Source organism: Leucoraja erinacea, chromosome 29 (genome assembly GCF_028641065.1).
Source record: "Leucoraja erinacea ecotype New England chromosome 29, Leri_hhj_1, whole genome shotgun sequence".
Taxonomy (NCBI): domain Eukaryota; kingdom Metazoa; phylum Chordata; class Chondrichthyes; order Rajiformes; family Rajidae; genus Leucoraja; species Leucoraja erinaceus.
The window spans coordinates 3,996,070-4,020,510 of NC_073405.1; the positions used below are offsets into that span (position 1 = coordinate 3,996,070).

A 24,441-nucleotide genomic window follows, 5' to 3' on the forward strand; every position below is an offset into this window, starting at 1 on the left:
ACAGCACTGTGATGCTTCATGCCAAGAAACACAGCAATATCCCCTAGTCAGGAGACTGCCTGGGAGGGAGAGCCTGTTGCTGTGAGCTGGGCTTCTCAGGCTTGTATAATTATAAGTTAAATCGTTTCTGTGTTTCATGCAGGAACGCCAGCTTTGTTGAATTTCCACTAGATTGTACTGCTTTCCTTCGGGTTCTTTATCCCAGTTGGGGCTACGTGAGTTGCTGGTGTGTGTAGGATAGTGTTAATGTGCGGGGATCACTGGTCGGCATGGACCCAGTGGGCCGAAGGGCCTGTTTCCGCGCCGTATCTCTCAACTAAAACCGAGATCAGGTTTCTGATTATTTTCTTCCCGCACCAATTTAAAATACTTTAGACTCAAAGTCACTGCCCGAAGATCAAATTACTGATCCTTGAGAATTCCGGCTCACTTTGTCTTGAATAACCCCTTGGGTATAACGTCATTTAATCTCCCAAGAAATTAGATGTTGATGCATGATGTAATGTGTACATATTTTTGTGAAAGTCATTTTCAAAATTGAATTTAAAATTGAATTGAATTACTCACAGGTGGAAGTTTGAAAGCTCTTATTTCATTTGTTTTAGACTAAATTGATCAACCTTAGTTAACCAAGTGAACGACCTTGTGCCTATCGCAAGGAATAAATATCACGATGATTTTGCGCTGACTTGTAGCAGATTGTATGTACAATGCAATTGAAAGGTGTTGGGCAGACAGGAACGGTTTTAGGCAGAGGGGGAAGATCATTACGGGCCTGTTCCACGTACCCGATTTTTTTCGGCGACTTGCCGGCCCCCATCATAGTCGCAGCGGGTGGCTGAAAAATTTCAACGTGCTGAAAATCCAGCGGCGACCAGGAAACGGTACGACTCTGAGCCACGACTCATGACCATATAGGTCACCGTGTCGTGTCGCCTGTATGGTCGTGAGTCGTGGCTCAAAGAGTTGTGCCTTTTTCTGCTTGCCGCTGGATTTTCAACATTCTGAAAATGTTCTGCCACTTGCTGGGACTATGACAGGCCCCTTTAGTCAAAGCAGGTACAGATTATGTCCACTGACTAAGCAGAAAACAGAGACCCTGCCCTAATGGGAGGAACACAGTGTGAGTGAACGTGGATGAGGCCTTCCTTACAAAGTTCGAGGCCTGGTTAAGGCGACAACACGCCAATAGACAATAGGTGCAGGCAGTTTCGAGCCAGCACAGCATTCAATGCGATCATGGCTGATCATCCCCAATCAGGACCCCGTTCCTACCTTCTCCCCATATCCCCTGACTCTGCTATTTTTAAGAGCCCTATCTAGCTCTCTGTTGAAAGCATCCAGAGAACCTGCCTCCACCGCCCTCTGAGGCAGAGAATTCCACAGACTCACCACTCTCTGTAAGAAAAGGTGTTTCCTCATCTCCGTTCTAAATGGCCCTTATTCTTAAACTGTGGCCCCTGGTTCTGGACTCCCCCAACATTGGGAACATGTTGTCTGCCTCTAGCGTGTCCAAATACTTAACAAACCTGCCAAATGTTGACACGGAACTGGTACTGAAGTTACTGAAGTATAGCTTAGTTTAGTTTAGCAGGGGTGGGCAACCTTGTTCTGCATAGGGGCCGGGACGCATGTCTGTGAGTGGATGGCGGGCCACATCTATCACGTGTACACATGGATCCCGCCCCAGATTGATGGCAGGCATCAAATCACGTGTTCACAGAAGGTAGACAAAAATGCTGGAGAAACTCAGCGGGTGAGACAGCCTCATGCAATCCTTGCATGTCTCACCCGCTGAGTTTCTCCAGCATTTTTGTCCAGCGTTGATTTTTCCAGCATCTGCAGTTCTTTCTTAAACGCGTTTGCGCAGGATGCGGTACGGCCAGAGCTCGGTCGCGCTCAGCGCTTGTCGGGCCAGATGATTTCGGGGTTACGGGCCGCATCCGGCCCTGGGGCCGCAGGTTGACAACCCCTGGTTTAGAGAGACAGCATGGACACAGGCCCTTCGGCCCACCGATCCCCGCACATTCACAATATCCTACACGAACTAGCGATAATTTACATTTATACCAAGCCAACAAACCTGTACGCAATTCGAGCGTGGGAGGAAACCGATGATCTCGGAGAAGACCCACGCGGTTATGGTATCCGTGGTTTTTTTCCCCAGTACCCGGTTTAATGGCAACATTTTTCTCCATGTTGTGGAATGGATGTGTGTGTGTGTGTGTGTGTGTGTGTGTGTGTGTGTGTGTGTGTGTGTGTGTGTGTGTGTGTGTGTGTGTGTGTGTGTGTGTGTGTGTGTGTGTGTGTGTGTGTGTGTGTGCGTGTGTGTGTGTGTGTGTGTGTGTGTGCGTGCGTGCGTGTGTGTGTGTGTGTGTGTGTGTGTGTGTGTGTGTCTGCGCGCGTGTGTGTGTGTGCGAACGTGCGTGCTCTGTGTACCACAAGTGTGTGTGTGTGTGTGCCTGTGCGTGTTCCTGTGTGTGTGTGTGTGTGCGTGCGTGTGTGTGTGTGTGTGTGAAGGCTGAAGTGCGTGTGTGCCTGCGTGTGCGTGCCTGTGTGTGTGTGTCTGAGTGAGTGTGTGTGTGCGCGTGTGTGTGTGTGTGCGTGCGTGCGTGTGTGTGTGTGTGTGTGTGTGGTTTGTGTGTGTGTGTGCGTGTGTGTGTGTAGCAACTTGCAGTGTGTGTGTGTGACGCGTGTGTGTGTGTGTGTGTCCCGTCTGCCCACATGTATGTGTGTATGAACCTAAATGCTCTGTGTACCACAAGTGGTTTCTGGAGGTTTGCCTTTCAATGTTCCTGTTTATTTGACTGGGATTTGTTCCAGGGCACTTGGACGAAGGCTTGAAGGACAGACCATAACCTTCCATTACTTGCCTACATCTGCTGCTTGGGAACTGTGTACATTTTTTTGTTGCCACATTACAGGGAAAATGATGTGTTTGCACGGGAAAGAGCAGAGAGGAAGGGGATTGGCACGGCCAACGCCAAGACTAGCAACTTTGTAGTTGTGAACAAAGACTGGATGATCTGGAAGGCGGAGGGGGCGATTTGGTGAAACAATGAGGGTCGTGGACAGAATAAATAACAACCCATTCGGTCAGAGGGCGGTGGAGGCCGGTTCTCTGGATACTTTCGAGAGAGAGCTAGATAGGGCTCTTAAAGATAGCGGAGTCGGCGGATATGGGGAGAAGGCAGGAACGGGGTACTGATTGGGGATGATCACATTGAATGGCGGTGCTGGCTCGAAGGGCCGAATGGCCTCTACTCCTGCACCTATTGTCTGTTTTCTCTTGTCTATTCCCGTTAGCTGAAGGATGAGAGATGAAGGGGCATTGAGGTCACGTCGCGGAAAATTTAGAAAAGGAGTCAGAGGTCAGTCGCGGCCTGGAGCGCGGATACGGATAACCCGGCGTGTGGGGACCGCCATGGGGGGGGGGAACAATGGAGGACCCGGCACAGCTTTTTTTCGACAGTGCAGCCACCTCAATGCAATATGTGGTGTACGCAATCATGCAGACACTCTATCTGATGGAGATGGTCTACTCACCATTGGCCATTTGTTGAGTAATCTGAGTTGTGAATGTCACGCAGATAATTCAGTTTCTGGAAATTTGTCCCTCGGTCACTTAACCCAGTTCAGTTTAGTTTATTGCCACGTGTACCGAAGCTTTTGTGGCGTGCTACCCAGTCAGCAGAAAGACAACACGTGATTACAATCGATCCATTTACAGTGTACAGATACATGATAAGGGAATAACATTTAGTGCAAGGTAAAGCCAGCAAAGTCCGGTTAAGGATAGTCCGAGCAACACCAATGAAGTAGATAGTAGTTCAGCCACTGCTCTCTGGTTGTGGTGATGATTCAGTTGCCCGATAACAGCTGGGAAAAGACTGTCCCTGAATCTGGAGGTGTGTGCGTGCGTTTTCACACTTCTGTACCTCTAGCCCGATGGGAGAGGGGAGGAGAGGGAGTGGCCGGGGTGAGACTGGTCCTTGATGATGCTGCTGGCCTTGCCGAGGCAGCGCGAGGTGTAGATGGAGTCGACGGAAGGGAGGTTGGTTTGTGTGATGGCCTGGGCCGTTGCGTCCACAATTCGTGGCAATTTATTGCGGTCTTGGACGGAGCTGTTCCCAAACCGTGCTGCGATGCATCCCGGTAAAATGCTTTCTATGGTGCATCGGTAGAAGTTGGTGAGAGTTGTAGGGGACTTGCCAAACCTCCTCAAGGGCCGGTCCCACGAGCATGCGACCTGCATGCGGCGAGCGCGCGCGACCAAACCAGAAGCGGGGGCCGCGCGGAGGTCGAGCGAAGTCCGAAGTCCGCGGGAAGCTCGCGCGTGACGTTTGACGAGATCAGAGTTGGGGAATCGAGGACCAGAGGACACAGGTTCAAGGCGAAGGGGAAAAGATTTAATAGGAATCTGAGGGGTAGCTTTTCCACACAATGGGTGGTGGGTGTATGGAACAAGCTGCCAGAGGAGGTAGTTGAGGCTGGGACTATCCCAAATGTTTAAGAAGCAGTTAAACAGGTACATGGATAGGACAGGTTTGGAGAGATATGGACCAAATGCATGCAGGTGGGACTAGTGTGACCGTTATGGGCAAGTTGGGCTGAAGGGCCTGTTTACACACTGTATCACTCTATCAGCTAATTCACAGGGTGGGAACCAAACAAGAAAGCACTAATGCTAGTAGTATCTGAACAGCGAAGAAGGGTCTCGACCCGAAACGTCACCCGTTCCTTCTCTCCAGAGATGCTGCCTGCCCCGCTGAGTTACTCCAGCGTTTTTTTGTGTCTTGTCTTCGGTTTAAACCAGCACCTGCAGTTCCTTCTGGCTGATTTGATGCTGAAAGTCCAGGGAATGCCTTCTAGGTACGGGGAGTTCCGCTCGCATTTCATTTCTCTGCCGAGAAAACTTTGATGTGTAGCGACATTGAAACCGATCGCGTTAAAGAGAAGAGCGGTGCAGATGTGGCTTAAATTGAGGGCTGGTAATCACAAGTGATTGTTTCAAAATGTGGCCAAGCCTTGGAGACTCTCGGGGCATGCATTTCTGCACAGTGTGCAGGAATATTCTGTGCACACACTGCGAGTGACTTAACCCTGCCCTGACCAGGCGATGCTAGCGCTGCTTGTTTGGGCAGATGCTTGAAGAGAGGTTCGTCGCTGAAACTTTATGATGGGGGAATAAGAGGCAGGCATATTCATTCACATCATGTGCAGGAAGGAACTGCAGATGCTGGTTTAAACCGAAGATAGACACAAAATGTCGGAGTAACTCAGCGGGACAGGCTGGAGACAAGTAATGAGTGGCGTTTCGGGTCATAGAAACATAGAAAATAGGTGCAGGAGGAGGCCATTCGGCCCTTCGAGCCAGCACCGCCATTCATTGTGATCATGGCTGATCGCCCCTTATCAATAACCCGTCTCCTCATATCCCTTGACTCCACAAGCCCCCTAGAGCTCTATCTAACTCTCTCTTAAATCCATCCAGTGACTTGGCCTCCACTGCCCTCTGTGGCAGGGAATTCCACAAATTCCCAACTCTCTGGGTGAAAAAGTTTTTTCTCACCTCAGTCTTAAATGTCCTCCCCTTTATTCTAAGACTGTGACCCCTGGTTCTGGACTCGCCCAACATTGTGAACATTTTTCCTGCAGCTAGGTTGTCCAGTCCTTTTATAATTTTATATGTTTCGAACCCCTTCTTCACATCATGATGTCAAGGTCTTAAGATAATTTTACCGTCTTTAGTCAGTGGGTGGTGAATCTGCGGAATTCTTTGCCACAGAAGGCTGCGGAGGCCAGGTCAGTGGATATATTTAAGGCAGAGACAGAGATAGATTCTTGATTAGTACGGGTGTCAGCGGTTATGGGGAGAAAACAGGAGAATGGGGTTAGGAGAGAGAGATAGATCAGCCACGATTGAATGACGGAGTACAACTGGATGGGCCGAATGGCCCAATTCTTCTCCTATCCCTTATGACCTTGTGGCAGGACCCCACAAAGACTTTAAGGGAACCTGTATTGAAATTCTGTTGGACATCCAGCAGGATTTTGTGTTTCTCAAAAACGTTAACAATTGGAGCCCTTGATCGCACACCCACCCACTCATCCCTCAACCCCTTCATTGAGGTCGCCTTTAGGTATAAATTATGGGCCTTTAGTCCAGGTTCTAAGTGGCGCTGATAAGTGCCAGGAATGCTGATCCCAACTATCCCCTCCAACCTGAAATGTCGTTCCTTGAAAAACAAACATATTTAATAAGTCCGCAATAACCAACCTGACCTCCCGGTGGCTCAGCACTTCAACTCCCCCTCCCATTCCCAGTCCGACCTCTCTGTCCTGGGTCTCCTCCATTGCCAGAGTGAGCAACAGGGGAAATTGGAGGAACAGCACATCATATTCTGCCTGGGCAGCTTGCATCCGGATGGCATTAACATTGAATTCTCCCAATTTTGCTAGCCCTTGCTGTCTCCTCCCCTTCCTTAACCCTCTAGCTGTCTCCTCCCACTCTCCCATCCGCCCACCCTCGGGCTCCTCCTCCTCCCATTTTCCTTCCTTCTCCCCCCCCACCCCCCATCAGTCTGAAGAAGGGTTTCGGCCCGAAACGTCACCTATTTCCTTCGCTCCATAGATGCTGCTGCACCCGCTGAGTTTCTCCAGCAATTTTGTGTACCTTCGATCTTCCAGCATCTGCAGTTCCTTCTTGAACATATTTAATAAGACGTCCCATTGTCCCATAGTGTTAATTTGCGGGGATCGTTCGCTGGTGGGCACGGATACGATGGGCCGAAGGGCCTGTGTCCGTGCTGTATCTCTAAACTAAACTAAACTAAAAATGTCCCTCAGGCTTTTCCCCAATCGCATAATTACTGTTGACTTAAGACACCAGTGCTCTGGCTGTGCCTTAAGAAAATTACCTCTCTGTTTTCCTGCAACATGTTCACATTAAACAACAATGACTTAGTGACTTTGGCAGCTCGCACGGTGAAGCCTGCCAGCTTTTCTGAGTAAATGTTAATCCACACGACCGGTATATATAAGATTCAGTCGTCAAAGGATTGTGAGCGTGACTCGGTTGGAAGTGTACCATGAGTTTGAAGCCAGCCATCGAACCTTGACCTGGGATACGAATGAGAAAGAACACAAAGGAAGAGGCGATCAGGGAATAATTTGTAAACGCTATTACTGCATCACTATTAAAATTCAGCTGATTAAACCAGGAAAATTACACCCAGAGAACAAGTGAGGAAAGTTGTTGCAGATCGCTGTCAGACTAGTGTTCTCGGTTGTGGACTTCCATCGATGGACCCTTTTTCACATCAGACGCCAACAGCACAGTCGGACTTCAGTCCCAGACAAACTTGCGCTGAAGATATGAAGTCATAAGGTCATAAGTGATAGGTGTAGAATTAGGCCATTCGGTCTACTGCGCCATTCAATTCATGGCTGATCTATCTCTCCCTCCTAACCCCGTTCTCCTGCCCTCTCCCCATAACCTCTGACACCCGTACTAATCAAGAATATCTGTGACCCCTTGCCTTAAAAATATCCACTGACTTGGCCTCCACAGCCTTCTGCGGCGAAGAATTCCACAGATTCACCACCCTCTGACGAATGAAATTCCTCCTCATCTCCTTCCCAAAAGGACGACCTTTAATTCTGAGGCTGTGGCCTCTAGTCCTAGACTCTCCCACTGGTGGAAACATCCTCTCCACATCCACTCTCTCCAAGTCTTTCACTATTCTGTGTGTTTCAATGAGGTCCCCCCCCCCACCCCATTCTGCGAAACTCCAGCGAGTACAGGCCCAGTGTGCCGACAAACATATCAGGTTAACCCACTCATTCCTGGGATCATTCTTGTGAACCATTTTATTTTACATTATTTCATCATGTTTGGATGTTTTTGCCAATATGGCCAAATCTCTAGGTAGCAGCATGCAGAAGAAATACATGGTGTGTTTCATGATCTGCAAAAGAGATTCCTGTTTTATGGGACCGACCACACTCCTTAAAGTTTAAGAAGGAACTGCAGATGCTGGAAAATGCTGGAGAAACTCAGCGGGTGAGGCAGCATCTATGGAGTGAAAGAAAAGACCCCCCCTCTCTCCCCCCCTCCCACCCCCACATCAGTCTGAAGAAGGATCTCGACCCGAAACGTCGCCTATTCCTTTGCTCCATAGATGCTGCCTCTCACGCAGTCTTTAAAGTGGTGACAGACATGAGAGACGAGGGAAATGCACTGAATGGGTTGTCCAGGAAGTCTCACACAGCCTTTCTCAACACATCAGAGATTTTTGTGGGACATGAAGATGAAGGAACCAAAACGGTTGATGAGGGCAAAGCCACAGAGGTAGCTTAAGGTAGACGCAAAATCACAATAGACACTAGACAATAGGTGCAGGAGTAGAGGCCATTCGGCCCTTCCAGCCAGCACCGCCATTCACTTTGATCATGGCTGATCATCCACAATCGTTACCCCGTTCCTGTCTTCTCCCCATTTCCCCTTGACTCTGCTATCCTTAATGCTGGAGTATCTCAGCGGGACAGGCAGCATCTCTGGAGAGAAGGAATGGGTGACATTTCGTGTCGAGACAAATCTTTGCATATCTTTCATTCAGTTGTTCCATCTCTCTGCATCACTGGTCTGTATCTCTCATTTCCCTCTCCCCCTGACTAATCTGAAGAAGGGTCTCGACACACAAAACCTCACCCATTCCTTCTCTCCAGATGTAGCTTATATTTAGAATTTAATAGAGTCTCGCTGGAATTTAGAAGATTGAGAGGGGATCTTATAGAAACTTACAACATTCTTAAGGGGTTGGACAGGCTAGATGCAGGAAGATTGTTCCCGATGTTGGGGAAGTCCAGGCCAAGGGGTCACAGTTTAAGGATAAGGGGGAAATCTGCTAGGACCGAGATGAGAAAAACATTTTTTTCACAGAGAGTGGTGAATCTGTGGAATTCTCTGCCACAGAAGGTAGTTGAGGCCACAGTTCATTGGCTATATTTAAGAGGGTTAGATGTGGCCCTTGTGGCTAAAGGGATCAGGGGGTATGGAGAGAGGGCAGGTACGGGATACTGAGTTGGATGATCAGCCATGATCATATTGAATGGCGGTGCAGGCTCGAAGGGCCGAATGGCCTACTCCTGCACCTATTTTCTATGTTTCTATGTTATATGGGTTTCTGTAAGGCATTCGAGAAGGTTTCACATGGTGGGCTGCTCTGGGAAGGTTAGGTTGCACGAGATGCAGGGAGAGATTGCTGACTGAATGGAGAAAGGGCCTCATGGAAGTACGATGGTGGGGAATTGTTTTTGCAGTGTGTGCGTGTGACTGGGCCCTGTGAGGATCGGTGCTGGGCCCATTGCTGTTGGTGGTTTACACCAGTGATTGAATGGGAATGTGGGAGGCATGATGAGTATGTCTGCAGATGACACGAAAGTGGGTGGCATCTTGGATGGCAAATATGCCCCTGAAAAGTTGCAGCAGGATCCTGATCAGTTCGGCAAAAAGTGGGCTGAGGAATGATTAATGGAGTTTAATGCATATACGTACCTGTGTACCAAGTATACAAACCAAGTATACAAACCAAAGCCAATTAACCTACAAACCTGCACGTCTTTAGAGTACGGGAGGAAACCGATGATCTCGGAGGAAAACCCACGCAGTCACGGGGAGAACGTGCAAACTCCGCACAGACAAGCACCCGCAGTCGGGATCGAACCCGGGTCTCTGGCGCTGTGGGGCAGCAACTCTACTGCTGCGCCACCGTGCCGCCCTTCCATGGAATTCCAGAGGTTGGTTGTTGTGCCATTGAAGCCGTGTCCTGGAGGATGTGGGAGAAATGCTGGGAATGTTGTGGACACTGGGTAGGCCGTCATCTTCTCCCTGTGATGTCCCATTCCTTCTCTCCAGAGATGCTGCCCTGTCCCGCTGAGTTTTTTTGTCTACAACCAGTGAGTGGTTGAGGGGGGGGGGCAGAATTAGAATCTCAACACAGATTCTCTCAGCCGCATATGGGTTGTTTTAAGACATTTTGAAAGCAGAGAAGCCGTCATTGCCCCAATTCGTTCAATCTCCGAAGGAATTTGAGCCGGGATCCCCTTGAAGCAAAATAAATAAATAACATGGAGTCCAAGGTGGCCCGCTCCTGAGAAAGAGCGAGACGTGTGTGTGTGCGTGTGTGTGTGTGTGTGTGTGCGTGTGCGTGTGCGTGTGCGTGTGCGTGTGTGTGTGTGTGTGAGTGTGTGAGTGCGTGTGTGTGTGTGTGTGCGTGTGTGCGTGCGTGTGTGTGTGTGTGCGTGTGTGTGTGTGTGTGCGTGTGTGCGTGTGTGTGTGTGTGTGTGCGTGCGTGTGTGTGCGTGTGTGCGTGTGTGCGTGTGTGTGTGTGTGTGCGTGTGTGTGTGTGTGTGTGCGTGTGCGTGCGTGTGTGTGTGTGTGTGTGTGTGCGTGTGTGTGTGTGTGCGTGTGTGTGTGTGTGCGTGTGTATATGCGTGTGTGTGTGTGTGTGTATATATGTGTGTGTGTGTGTATATATGTGTGTGTGTGTGTGTATGTGTGTGTGTGTGTGTGTGTGTGTGTGTGTGTTGGAGCCTTGAGCTCTGGGGAGCAAACATCTAGGCTTCCAGACTGCTGATACATTCCAGATGTCCCCACATTCCACACAGAGCCTCAGCAAGACGTCAGGGAATTGCATTCCAAGACTGAAATTTTCCAAGTAAGGAGTTTTCAATTGTTGACAGGTGTTAATGTGACTTTCTCCTGATTGATTCCTGAGTCAGTCAGGAGATGTAAATAAATTTCCCCATTAATATGCAGCGACAGCGATCTTCATTTGAGCATGGAAGTTGGGAGGTCATGTTGCAGTTGTATAAGACGTTGGTGAGACCGCATTTGGAATATTGTGCTCAGTTCTGGGCATCATGTTATAGGAAAGATATCGTCAAGCTTGAAAGGGTTCGGAGAAGATTTACGAGGGTGTTGCCTGGACTAGAGGGTGTGAGTTGAACCAGGGAGAGGTTGAGCAGGCTGGGTCTCTATTCCTTGGAGCGCAGGCGGATGAGGGGGTGATCTTGTAGAGGTGTACAAAATCATGAGAGGTGTAGATCGGGTAGATGCACAGAGTCTCTTGCCCATAGTTGGTGAATCGAGGACCAGGGGATATAGGTTCAAGGTGTTCAAGAAGGAACTGCAGATGCTGGAGAATCGAAGGTAGACAAACTTGCGGGAGAAACTCAGTGGGTGCGGCAGAATCTATGGAGCGAAGGAAATAGGCAACGTTTCGGCACGAAACGTTGCCTATTTCCTTCGCTCCATAGATGCTGCCGCACCCGCTGAGTTTCTCCAGCAGGTTTGTTTACCTTAGGTTCAAGGTGAAGGGGAAAAGATTTAATAGGAATCTGAGGGGTATCTTTTTCACACAAAGGGCGGTGGGTGTATGGAACGGGCTGCCAGAGGAGATAGTTGAGGCTGGGACTATCCTAATGTTCAAGAAACAGTTCGGCAGGTACATGGATTGGACAGGTTTGGAGGGATATGGACCAAACGCAGGCAGGTGGGACTAGTGTTGCTGGGACATGTTGGCCGGTGTGGGCAAGTTGGGCCGAAGGGCCTGTTTCCATGATAGACCATGATGGATTTCAGTACTATCCCACCACAGTGATATACTCACCCTCTATGGTGGCACGGTGACGCATCGGTAGAGTTGCTGCCTTACAGGGACAAAGACCTGGGTTCAATCCTGACTCCGGGTGCTGTCTGAACGGAGTTTGTACATTCCCCCTGTGACTGCTTGGGTTTTCTCCGGATATTCCCACATTCCGAAGATGTGCAGATTCGTAGTGTAGTTGGCATCTGTCAATTATCCCTCCTGTGCAGGAAGGGAACAGCAGATGTTGGTTCAAACCGAAGGTAGACACAAAAAGCCGGAGTAACTCCAGTTCTCTCCAGGCAGCATCCCTGTAAAAAAAAGAATTGGTGACGTTTCGGGTCGAGAACCCTCTTCAGACTGAGAGTCGGGGGAAAGACTAACGAGAGATGTAGATGGGGTTGCAGAGAGATATATAGAACAAATGAATGAAAGATAAGCAAAATAGTGACAATGGTAAAGGAAAAATTGTTTCTTTTTTTAAGGATAAAAGGGAAATCTTTTAGGACCGAGATGAGACAAAAAAAATTCACGCAGCGAGTGGTGAATCTGTGGAACTCTCTGCCACAGAAAGTAGTTGAGGCCACAGTTCATTGGCTATATTTAAGAGGGAGTTAGATGTGGCCCTTGTGGCTAAAGGGATCAGAGGGTATGGAGAGAAGGCAGGTACAGGATACTGAGTTGGATGATCAACCATGATCATATTGAATGGTGGTGCAGGCTCGAAGGGCCGAATGGCATACTCCTGCACCTATTTTCTATGTTTCTATGAAACAGGCCATTGTTGGCTTTGGCCTTTGTGAGGACGAGACTCAGTGAGACTCAATAAGATGGAGACAAAATGCTGGAGTAACTCAGCGGGCGAGGCAGCATCTCTGAAGAGAAGGAATGGGCGAAGCTTTGGGTGCTGTCTGTACGGAGTTTGCACGTTCTCCCCGTGACCGTGTGGGTTTTCGCCGAGGTCTTCGGTTTCCTCCCACACTCCCAAAGACGTGCGGGGTTTGTAGGCTAATTGGCTTGGTGTAAGTGTAAATTGTCCCTAGTGTGTGTAGCATGCTGGGATCACTGGTCCGCGCAGACTCGGTGGGCCGAAGGGCCTGTTTCCGCGCTGTATCTCTAAACTAAACTAAACTAAACTAAACTAAACCAGGTTGAAGAATAGCTACTTCCCAACAATCACCAAGCTCTTGACAAAAAACCTCAGCAACTGTGAACTTCTGTTGTCTGTCCTTTCTTGCTCTATGGACTTTAGTCCATATTATTTTGACCATTAATTTATTGGGATATTATTAAATGTGTTATGGGATTTACAGGCCTGTTAAACGGCAGCAGATAAGAATTTCAATGTTCGATTGTCAGTGCATCCGACTATTAAACACTCATGAACCCTTGGCACCAACTCTTGGCTGACCCATGTGCGCCCAAACCCTATTCCAAGTGTGTGGGACCCAACTCCTCGAGTGGTCTGGATGTGCAGAGGATGTTTCCACCGGTGGGAGAGTCTAGGACTAGAGGTCACAGCCTCAGAATTAAAGGACGTTCTTTTAGGAAGGAGATGAGGAGGAATTTCTTTAGTCAGAGGGTGGTGAATCTGTGGAATTCTTTGCCGCAGACGGCTGCGGAGGCCAAGTCAGTGGACATTTTTAAGGCAGAGAAAGATAGGTTCTTGATTATAGACAATAGACAATAGGTGCAGGAGTCGGCCATTCGGCCTTTCGAGCCAGCACCGCCATTCAATGTGATCATGGCTGATCGTCCCCAATCAGTACCCCGTTCCTGCCTTCTCCCCATATCCCTTGACTCCGCTATTTTTAAGACTCTTTTAAGTTGCAGGAAGATTGTTCCCGATGTTAGGGAAGTCCAGGACAAGGGGTCACAGCTTAAGGATAAGGGGGAAATCCTTTAAAACCGAGATGAGAAGAACTTTTTTCACACAGAGAGTGGTGAATCTCTGGAACTCTCTGCCACAGAGGGGAGTTGAGGCCACAGTTCATTGGCTATATTAAAGAGGGAGTTTGATGTGGTCTTTGTGGCTAAGGGGATCAGGGGGTATGGAGAGAAGGCAAGTACGGGATACTGAGTTGAATGATCAGCCATGATCATATTGAATGGCGGTGCAGGCTCGAAGGGCTGAGTGGCCTACTCCTGCACCTAATTTCTATATTTCTATGTTGTTTTTAAGATTAGTACGGGTGTCGGGGTTATGGGGAGAAGGCAGGAGAATGGGGTTAGGAGGGAGAGATAGATCAGCCATGATTGAATGGCGGAGTAGACTTGATGGGCCGAATTCGGCCCATCAAGTCTACTCCACCATTCAATCATGTTCCTTATTCCTTATGGCATCCTAGGTTTGCAGGCGTTGGACGTGTGGAGGGGGGAGGCTAGCGTTTAACGCAGGCGAGACGCCGGGCGTGTCGCCATTTCCGCATCAGCCCGTTACAGCTCCGCTCTTTGTCGGCCTGCGAGTGCAGATATTGTTAATGAACCTGCTGTCGGGATTTTATCAGTTTTTTGGCGCGGTGGTGGGGGGGGGGAAGAATAGACAAAAGGTGCAGGGGTAGGCTGTTCGGCCTCCTCGCCTGAAGCACGAAGGGCTGAGATGCACCATCAGAAGCTGCCGTGAAGCATCTCAGGTACAGGCATCTGTCAATTGATCCCAAGCCAGCTAGGCTTGAGCACTTTGTCGAAGAACTCGACCCTCCCGTCTAAAGGCAAGTGGAGATTCAGCAAGTGGTGATTCCCCTCTATTTACGAGGTGATAATGCTTTATAAAGCAGCCCATTAAACACGAGAGTTCAGACGTCCTGCTGTAGATTAAACTGTATGTTCGAATGAATGCAGTGCCCATTTTAAACCCTGTGCATGGCTGAGCATACGAGTAATGTGCAAACTTGTGTGTGTCTACATGTATGGGAACCGAGAAACATAGAAAATAGGTGCAGGAGTAGGCCATTCGGCCCTTCGAACCTGCACCGCCATTCAATATGATCATGGCTGATCATCCAACTCAGTATCCCGTACCTGCCTTCTCTCCATACCCTCTGATCCCCTTAGCCACAAGGGCCACATCTAACTCCCTCTTAAATATAGCCAATGAACTGGCCTCAACTACCCTCTGTGGCAGAGAGTTCTAGACATTCACCACTCTCTGTGTGAAAAAAGTTCTTCTCATCTCGGTTTTAAAGGATTTCCCCCTTGTCCTTAAGCTGTGACCCCTTGTCCTGGACATCCCTAACATCGGGATCAATCTTCCTGCATCTAGCGTGTCCAACCCCTTAAGAATTTTGTAAGTTTCTATAAGATCCCCTCTCAATCTCCTAAATTCTAGAGAGTATAAACCAAGTCTATCCAGTTTTCTTCATAAGACAGTCCTGACATCCCAGGAATCAGTCTGGTGAACCGTCTCTGCACTCTCTCTATGGCAATAATGTCCTTCCTCAGATTTGGAGACCAAAACTGTACGCAATACTCCAGGTGTGGTGTGGTGTGGAAACATAGAAAATAGGTGCAGGATTAGGCCTTTCGGCCCTTCGAACCAGCACCGCCATTCAATATGATCATGGCTGATCATATAAAATCAGTGTACCCCGTTCCTGCTTTCTCCCCATATCCCTTGATTCCGTTAGCACTCAAGAGCTAAATGTAACTCTTTCTTGAAAACATCCAGTGAACTGGCCTCCACTGCCCTCTGTGACATGCTAGTCTAAGGGCCTGTCCCACTTACGCGATTTTTTTTCGGCGCTTGCCGGCACCCGTCACAGATGCAGCAGGTCGTTGAAAATTCTCAAAATGTTGAAAATCCAGCGGCGACCAGAAAAAGGAACGACTCTTTGGGCGACTACTCACGTCCATCCAGGCGTCTCCCCGCACGCGACATGTCCTTTTTCTGGTCACCTCTGGATCTTCAACATTTTGAACACTTTTGGCGACCTGCTTGCGCCTATGACGGGTGCCCGGCATGTCGCCTAAAAAATTTGCGTAAGTGGGACAGGCCCTTTAAGGTTTGAAGTATATACATAACCTAACACAGTGTGGGAAACACACAAAAAAATGCTGGAGTAACTCAGCTGGACAGGCAGTGAATTGGCCTCCACTGCCTTCTGTGACAGAGTATGCACACGTGTGTAACTTGTTAGTGTACGTGTAAATTTGTGTGCGTGTGTGCGTGTGTGCAATATGCTGGTTGGTGACCTGTTCTCCAAGCCTCTGCACATGCATGCAAATGTTTGCCTGTGTATCCTTTCAATTGATTAAGAAGGAACTGCAGATGCTGGAAAAATAGAAGGTAGACAAAAATGCTGGAGAAACTCAGCGGGTGAGGCAGCATCTACGGAGCGAAGGAATAGGTGACGTTTCGGGTCGAGACCCTTCTTCAGTCTGAAAACTGTCACGAAAACCAAAGATCCTGTAGCGAGCAAGATGGTCCACTCGACGAAAAAGACGCAGTATGGTCATGGGCAGATTTGCGGGTGATTTTCGGCCCCATTTCCGTCACCGGCTTCCGTCTTCGCACCAAAGATCCCGTAGCGGAGCAAAGATATTAGTGCGGAGACGGAAGCCGGTTACGGAAACATCCTCGTTAAAAATAAAAGTTCTTTGGTAAAAATCTTCTCTTCATTCTCAGAATTTTAATTTATTAACACAAACTGTTCCACCGCAACGTTGATTACACTGCGGGTCGGGTGGGGTCCGGGTTACTGAAATGGATGAAAAAAAAGGCCCACGTTCCGCTCCGTTGCGTACTACACGTCAGCCCATTGTATTTAGCAGGAGTGGTCTATCTTGCTCCGCAGTAGGATCTTTGATGAAACCTGGGATGTTTGTGCTACAAGGGTTATCACAGGTGTTTTTAAAATGTTGAAGACCAGTGACAATTGGCATCACCACCCAGTGTCTACAGGGCTGTGTTTCACTGTTGAAGTCCCCTATTGAACAGTTGCCAGCACATCCAAAACGGGCGTCACGGTGGCGCAGCGGTAGAGTTGCTGCCTCACAGCGAATGCACAGCCAGAGGCCAGGGTTCGATCCCGACCACGGGTGCTGTTTGTACGGGAGTTTGCACGTTCTCCTCGTGACCCTGCGCGGGGTTTTCTCCAAGATCTTCGGTCTCCTCCCACGCTCCCGAGACGTGCCGGTGTGTACTGTGGGTAAATGTGAAAATTGTCCCCGGTGTGTGGAGGGGAGTGCTAGTACGTGTGGATTGCTGGGTCGGGGTGGGCCGAAGGGCCTGTTTCTTCCGGCGCTGTGTCTCTGAAACAAAAAGGGAAACGAAAACTCCCATGGGCTTTGTTTCTTCTCCGCAGATTACCGAACGGGACCATGCTTCACGCAGGTCAACAACCAGATGTGCCAAGGGCAACTGAGCGGCATTGTGTGCACCAAAACCCTGTGTTGTGCCACCATTGGCCGCGCCTGGGGTCACCCGTGCGAGATATGTCCAGCACAGCCCCATCCTTGTCGCCGAGGGTTCATCCCCAATATCCGCAGCGGGGCTTGTCAAGGTGAGTGGTGGCGACACTTAATAAAATCACCCAACGCATCGGGCTTGAATTTACATCTCAGTTGATCTGGGAAGACGACTGTTTTGGACAAAACATGGTGGAGCACGTGGCATTTTGGTGAGGCCCTGTACACGGGCACACTCTTGACATTTCATTATGGAGGGAATCAGCTTTGCCCACAGCCATGGGGCACATTTACCACACAGAGGCCCGGTCAACAATAGACAATAGGTGCAGGAGTAGAGGCCATTTGGCCCTTCGAGCCAGCACCGCCATTCAATGTGATCATGGCTGATCATCCCCAATCAGTACCCCGTTCCTGCCTTCTCCCCATATACCCTGACTCCACTATCTTTAAGAGCCCTATCTAACTCTCTCATGAAAGTATCCAGAGAACCGGCCTCCACCGCCCTCTGAGGCAGAGAATTCCACAGACTCACCACTCTCCATGAGAAAAAGTGTTTCCTCGTCTCCGTTCTAAATGGCTTACTCCTTATTCTTAAACTGTGTGGCCCCTGGTTCTGGACCCCCCCAACATCGGGAACATGTTTCCTGCCTCTGGCATCTTCTCCTTCTTACCTTCAGCCACCCCCACCAGATTGGGTGCCACTTCTAAACCCCACTGCACAGATGTGCTGCCGAAAGCGTCACAGCAGAACTCTCATTGCCCTCCTTACTGCCCTTGATGCCAAGAGCTTTCACAGCCTGTCTGTGCACGGATAATCAGAGGCAGTCAGTGTAAACGGACAGGCGGAGGAGGTCAGGGGTGGTGGAAAACTCTCGAGCTTCTCCAGCTCAGAGCATGCAAGGGAGACCCAGGACAAATCCTTGTGGTCGAACAAGGACGTGAAGCTGACAGTGTGTTTTCTTTGGCAGATGTGGATGAATGTCAGGCAATCCCGGGCCTGTGCCAAGGAGGAAACTGCATCAACACCGTGGGATCCTACGAATGTAAATGCCCCGCTGGGCACAAACAGAGTGATCATTCCCAGAAGTGTGAAGGTAATTCTATCTCTCCCTCCCGACCCCATTCTCCTGCCTTTTCCCCATAACCTCTGACACCCGTACTAATCAAGAATCTGTCGATCTCGGCTTTAAATATATCCACAGGCCTTGCCTCCACAGCCTTCTGTGGCAAGTATTCCACTGTTGCCGTATTGTTACTGACCAGTTTATACTGCCCTTATACTCCGCAGTTGCTTGGTTCAGACATTGTTCCTCTCCCGAGTACATAATAATGCCGTGTTTATGTTGGGTGCTCACATTCCCACACAGTTTTGTGTGTCATCCGCCCATTTGTACTCTGGTTTTAACACAGACTTTGTCGAGTTCTGAAGCCAGTCTGAACACAAACGTGTTTGGACATAAATTCCATTGAAGAACAGGCATCAACAATGCAGAGTGGGTACAGAGCCAGTGTACACAATACACAATAGACAATAGGTGCAGGAGTAGGCCATTCGGCCCTTCGAGCCAGCACCGCCACTCAATGTGATCATGGCTGATCATCCCCAAACAGTAACTTAATAAAAGGCACTTTTATTTCTATAGCACATTTAAAAAACTACTCTCGTTGGCCAAAGTGCTTTACATTGGTGGAGGTACTAACGTTATACAACATTGGTTCATAGACTAAGTACATACATCACTACTTACATTTAGCCCTCGCTCAGAGGACGTCAAGAAAAGCTTGAGAGTAAAGATGAGTTTTAAGTCTTGACTTAAAGGAGTCGATGGTGGGGGCAGTTCTGATGGGAAGGGGATGATGCTGTTCCACAGTCTAGGAGCTGCAACCGCAAAGGTGCGGTCGCCCCTGAGCTTATGCCTAGACCGCGACTTATGTCCCCTGGTCCTCAATTCCCCTACTCTGGGCAAGAGATCCTGTGCATCTATTCCTCACATGATTTTATACACCTCTATAAGATCACCCCTCATCCTCCTGCGCTCCAAGGAATAGAGTCCCAGCCTGCTCAACCTCTCCCTGTAGCTCAGACCCTCTAGTCCTGGCAACATCCTTGTAAACCTTCTCTGAACCCTTTCCAGCTTGACAATATCTTTCCTATAACATGGTGCCCAGAACTGGACACAATATTCTAAATGCGTTCTCACCAACGTCTTGTACATCTGCAACGTGACCTCCCATCTTCTAAACTCGTTTGATAGACACAAAATGCTGGAGTAACTGGAGTATTGTATTGTAACTCAGCGGACCGCTACCGAAATTCAACTTGTCACAGCGCACCCTCGTGTAGCGAAATAATTAGTTTAGTCTATTGTCAAAAATGTCCTCGTTAATTATGCATGGGAGATCATCATTGCCCCTGCATCGTAGGGAAGTCTGGCACAAAATGCTGGAGTAACGCAGCGGATCAGACATGCAGCATCTCTGGAGAAAAGGATTCGGTGATATTTCGGTTTGCGACCCTTGTCCAGACTGAGAGTCAGGGGAGACGGAAACGAGAAGTATGAAAAGATACAAAAAAACAAAATGAATGATAGGTATGAAAAGAAGAAACGAAGCCTGCACCGATGATCAAAAGGAAAGGTGGAGCCCACAATGGTCCATTGTTGGCTGTGGAGAAGGTGATAATGAGGGGGTACGAACACTGGAACTAATCAATCAGATAAGTGGGTTCGATGAGATGACCAGGGTTGTGTGTTAATGTTTGGTTATCTACGTAGAAGTCCAGGACAGTCCCCCTTGTCCTCACCTTCCACCCCATCAGCCGTCACATACAGCAATATTGTCTACCCAGGACAGTCTGGCCTTCACGGCACAGGGCCCAACTGGGGCCTTCTCAAGCTCAACCCCATACCTCCTTACAAAGAAATATTTAATCTCCTTTTTGTACATTAAATATACAGAAATTGGTCTTTTTAATAATGGGTCCATTGCATTTAGAATTATTAGGTCAGTTAGCATGTGATTTCAGGCCTAGTCAGGATCTAAGGCCTGGGGGTGGTTATGGTTCCTTTAAACTGTTGACGTAACCAGAGAAAGATTCGAACGTTGTTTAAAGTCATAGTCTCCTTACATATTAATTTGGCTTCCTACCACTTCCAGCTCGATAGCAATTACGACCTCGCATCTCTTTATAATTTAAATTGATAATTACACAGACTGGGATGTTGACAGCTGGGTAAAATCTGTCCACAGTGTTTTTAAGTAAAATTGCCCGGGTTATTTTCAAGGGTTCAAATTAAACCCTTGCTTTAGGGAGAGGGCAGCGGAGTAAATAATCTGTCATCTGCTTGCGATTGAGAAACACATTTGTAATTCTGTTTTTTTTCTCTTTGTAACTCGTTCGATTTGGTTGCGGTGACGAAAGGACTTTGAATTTGAGTCTGAACTCGAAACCGCTCAGCGAGTAACTGGCTGAGGGCCACGGACGTAGTTTTTTCCCAGTTCCTGGAAGAAGAAGAAAAAAAAAACCAATGTGTTTACCAAGTCTAAGAATTATTGATTTATTTTAAACACAGTTTTGATCAATTAACTTTACAGAGAAACCCTCCATTGATGTAAACAAGATGGTCTGAGGTCGAGGCAAAACATGGAAGATCATTGTTTTCTACTTAATTACTGAGGAACCTAATGTTCTTTTCATGGTCTCAGTGTCAACCACAGTATAATAATAGACCCCAGATAATAATTACTCTCCAGCTGGAAGCGGCAGGAAGTACTTGTACATAGATTGCATTCGTAACAATCCCGAACATAACAGCCACAAAATGCTGGAGTAACTCAGCGGGACAGGCAGCATCTCTGGGGAGAAGGAATGGGTGTCGTTCCGGGTCGAGACCCTTCTTCAGACTGAGAGTCGGGGGAGAGGGAAACAAGAGATATAGATGGTGACGTAGAGAGATATAGAACAAATGAAGGAACGATATGCAAAAAGAGTGATGATGATGAAGGGAACAGGCCGTTGTTAGCATTGGGCTCGGTGAGAACAGTAACCTGGTGCCACTTGGATGGGGGAGGGATGGAGAGAAGAGTGCTGTTCAGGGGCTGTTTTTTGACACGGGTCACGTCCACAAGTATAGTAGTAGAAGGAGGCCATTAGTGAGACAGTCTGGGACTAGAGGTCACAGCCTCAGAATTAAAGGATGCTCTATTGAGAAGGAGACGAGGAGAAATTTCTTGAGTCAAAAACGCGGTGAATCTGTTGAGGCCAAGTCAGTGGATATCTTTAAGGCATGTAGATCAACGTGAATCTAGACTTTGAGCATCTCTCAAGGCAGGGGTGGAAAATCCTGGAGGGGGGGGTGGACGGGGGGGGGGGGGGCACATTCCCCCCCTCCCCCCCCCCCGCTTTGAGAGGTGGGGGACAATTCCCCCCCCCCCCCCACGAATGTTTTGTAATCCGGACTTTATCAGACCAGTGAAATTCCTCGTATGTTGCAAAACATACTTGGTGAATAAAATCTGATTCTCATTCTCATTCTGATTCTGATCAGACACTTTCTAAGGGGTGTATCGGCCCGTTCGTGGGGCCTTTCAGCGCCCGGCGCGGCTTAAAATCAAACTGCTGCATCGAGGCTCCACCGACATTGAAGCCGATTCAAGCCCCATTATTCGGGGCGGACGAAGCTGCTGTTGCTGTAGCTCGGAGTCGGTCACCAACCAGGTCAGCTCCCGACGTCACCGTCCACAGGGCCCAACGGCCGAAGCCTCGGCAAGACATTGCGTCCCCCCGCATGTTTTGACAGCGATTTACCGTGCGTGTGTCCCGAGAACATTTTAAGTAGCAGCGTGTGGGGAAAGCGCGTTCAGTTCAGCGTGGCAGTGTGAACACGCACAAAGCAAGATGTTAAACGGAGCTATTTATGTCAACTGTTAATAGCAGATTAGCACGTGAAAAATGAATCTGGGTGAGAAATAGCATCTGCAAAAAAACTGTGGAGAGGGGAGCCAAGGTCTTGAGAGATTCCAGCAACTCGTAAGTGTTGTGGATCGCGGTAGTTGAGTGGGAGGTGGAGGAGGAGGAGGGGGATTTCACTACGAATAGGTTCTGCGAGGGGACAATAGGTGGAATGTGATAATGTTGATGTTGGCTGGCCTTAGAGATGGTATCTGGCTGCTCTGGCAGGCAGGCAAAGAGATCACTGGAATCGGTTCCAATTCAGCTAAATGATCAGGGGAAATAATTGTACATGCTTTGGGCATGGGACCAAGAATTACGTCAAAAGCAAGAACAAATGAATCCGGCATGCCAGACTGTGAGAAACAAGGCATTTTTAAAAGCTCCCATTACAAATGTTTGTGCTCGATTAAAAACACAATTACTGCAAGCGATTTTAATGCATGTATATTTATACAAAGCGTATCTAATGTTCATCATTGGAAACTGGATTTGGATGAGTGAGAACTGCTCGTTACTGAGCCTAAATGTTTAAGAAGGAACTGCAGATGCAGGAAAAAAAATCGAAGGTAGACAAAAATGCTGGAGGAACTCAGCGGGTGAGGCAGCATCTATGGAGTGAAGGAATAGGTGACGTTTCGGGTCGAGACCCTTAAGGGTGAGGCAGCATCTATGGAGCGAAGGGGTGAGGCAGCATCTATGGAGCGAAGGAATAGGTGACGTTTCGGGTCGAGACCCTTAAGGGTGAGGCAGCACCTATGGAGCGAAGGAATAGGTGATGTTTCGGGTCGAGACCCTTCCGGGTCTCGACTCGAAACGTCACCTATTCCTTCGCTCCATAGATGCTGCCTCACCCGCTGAGTTTCTCCAGCATTTTTGTCCACCTTCTATTTTTCCAGCACCTGCAGTTCTTTCTTAATCGATTAAAAGGATACACAGGCAATCATTTGTAGGTGCAGAGGCTTGGAGAACAGGTCACAAAACGCACTCACAGGCAAATTTACACTAACAAGTTACACACATGTGCATACTCTGTCACCTATTCCTTCGCTCCATAGATGCTGCCTCACCCGCTGAGTTTCTCCAGCATTTTTGTCTATCTTTACTGAGCCTAAAGTGATTTTCAAAACATGTTCACATGCACGACCACTATAAAACACAGGACATTGGAACAGTTGTGGGAACATTACAAGTTCATCAAAAAAATCCTTTCGACCGAGTGGGTTGGAACGGCAAAACGGTCCCACGGAAAAGCCGAATTTAGTTCATTTTATTGTCACGTGTGCCAAAAAGATTTTTGTTGGCTGTGAACCAGGCAGCAGAAGGACAAAACATGGTCTCGACCCCGAAACGTCACCTATTCCTCCACTGCATAGATGCTGCCTCACCCACTGAGTTTCTCCAGCATTTTTATCTACCGTCGATTTTTCCAGCATCTGCAGTTCCTTCGTAAAATCTTGACATGATTACAATCGAGCCATTTACGGTGCACAGATACATGATAAGGGAATAACGTTCAGTGCAAGGTAAAGCCAGCAAAGTCCGATCGAGTATAGTCCAAGGGTCACCAAAGAGGTAGATAGTAGTTCAGCTCTGCTCTCTGGTTGTGGTAGGACGGTTCAGTTAGAAACATAGGAAATAGGTGCTGGAGGAGGCCATTCGGCCCTTCGAGCCAGCACCACCATTCATTGTGATCATGGCTGATCGTCCCCTATCAATAATCCGTGCCTGCCTTCTCCCCCTATCCCTTGACTCCACTAGCCCCTAGAGCCCTAGACTCGCCCAACATTGGGAACATTTTTCCTACATCCAGCTTGTCCAGTCCTTTTATAATTTTATATGTTTCTATAAGATCCCTCCTCATCATTCTAAACTCCAGTGAATACAAGCCTAGTCTTTTCAATCTTTCCTCATATGACATTCCCGCCATCCCAGGGATCAATCTCGTGAACCTACGCTGCACTGCCTCAATCACAAGGATGTCCTTCCTCAAATTAGGAGACCAAAACTGTACACAGTTGCCCGATAACAGCTGGGAAGAAACTGTCCCCGAATCTGGTGGTGTGCGTTTTGACACGGATTATCGATCGTAACGAAATCGCGGAAATAGCTAAGAGTCTTGGTCAGACCTATCTCAATCAATCAATCAGTTTTATTCATCACATACACAATAAAGTGCAGTGAAACGAATTTGCCAGCAGCGGTACAATCAAAAAAAGAACTCATAGAAACATAGAAACATAGAAATTAGGTGCAGGAGTAGGCCATTCGGGCCTTCGAGCCTGCACCGCCATTCAATATGATCATGGCTGATCATCCAACTCAGTATCCTGTACCTGCCTTCTCTCCATACCCCCTGGTCCCCTTAGCCACAAGGGCCACATCTAACTCCCTCTTAAATATAGCCAATGAACTGGCCTCAACTACCCT

At 48.4% G+C, this 24,441-nt stretch overlaps 1 protein-coding gene across 1 annotated transcript in view; it reads left to right on the plus strand.

Moving 5' to 3' along the window:
• Nucleotides 1–24,441, plus strand: part of fbn2b (fibrillin 2b) — a 202,553-nt gene that overhangs the window by 43,767 nt on the left and 134,345 nt on the right. The window contains 2 exon segments of the mRNA XM_055658365.1: nt 16,955–17,152; nt 18,029–18,154. Coding sequence (XP_055514340.1) covers nt 16,955–17,152; nt 18,029–18,154 — 324 coding nt within the window.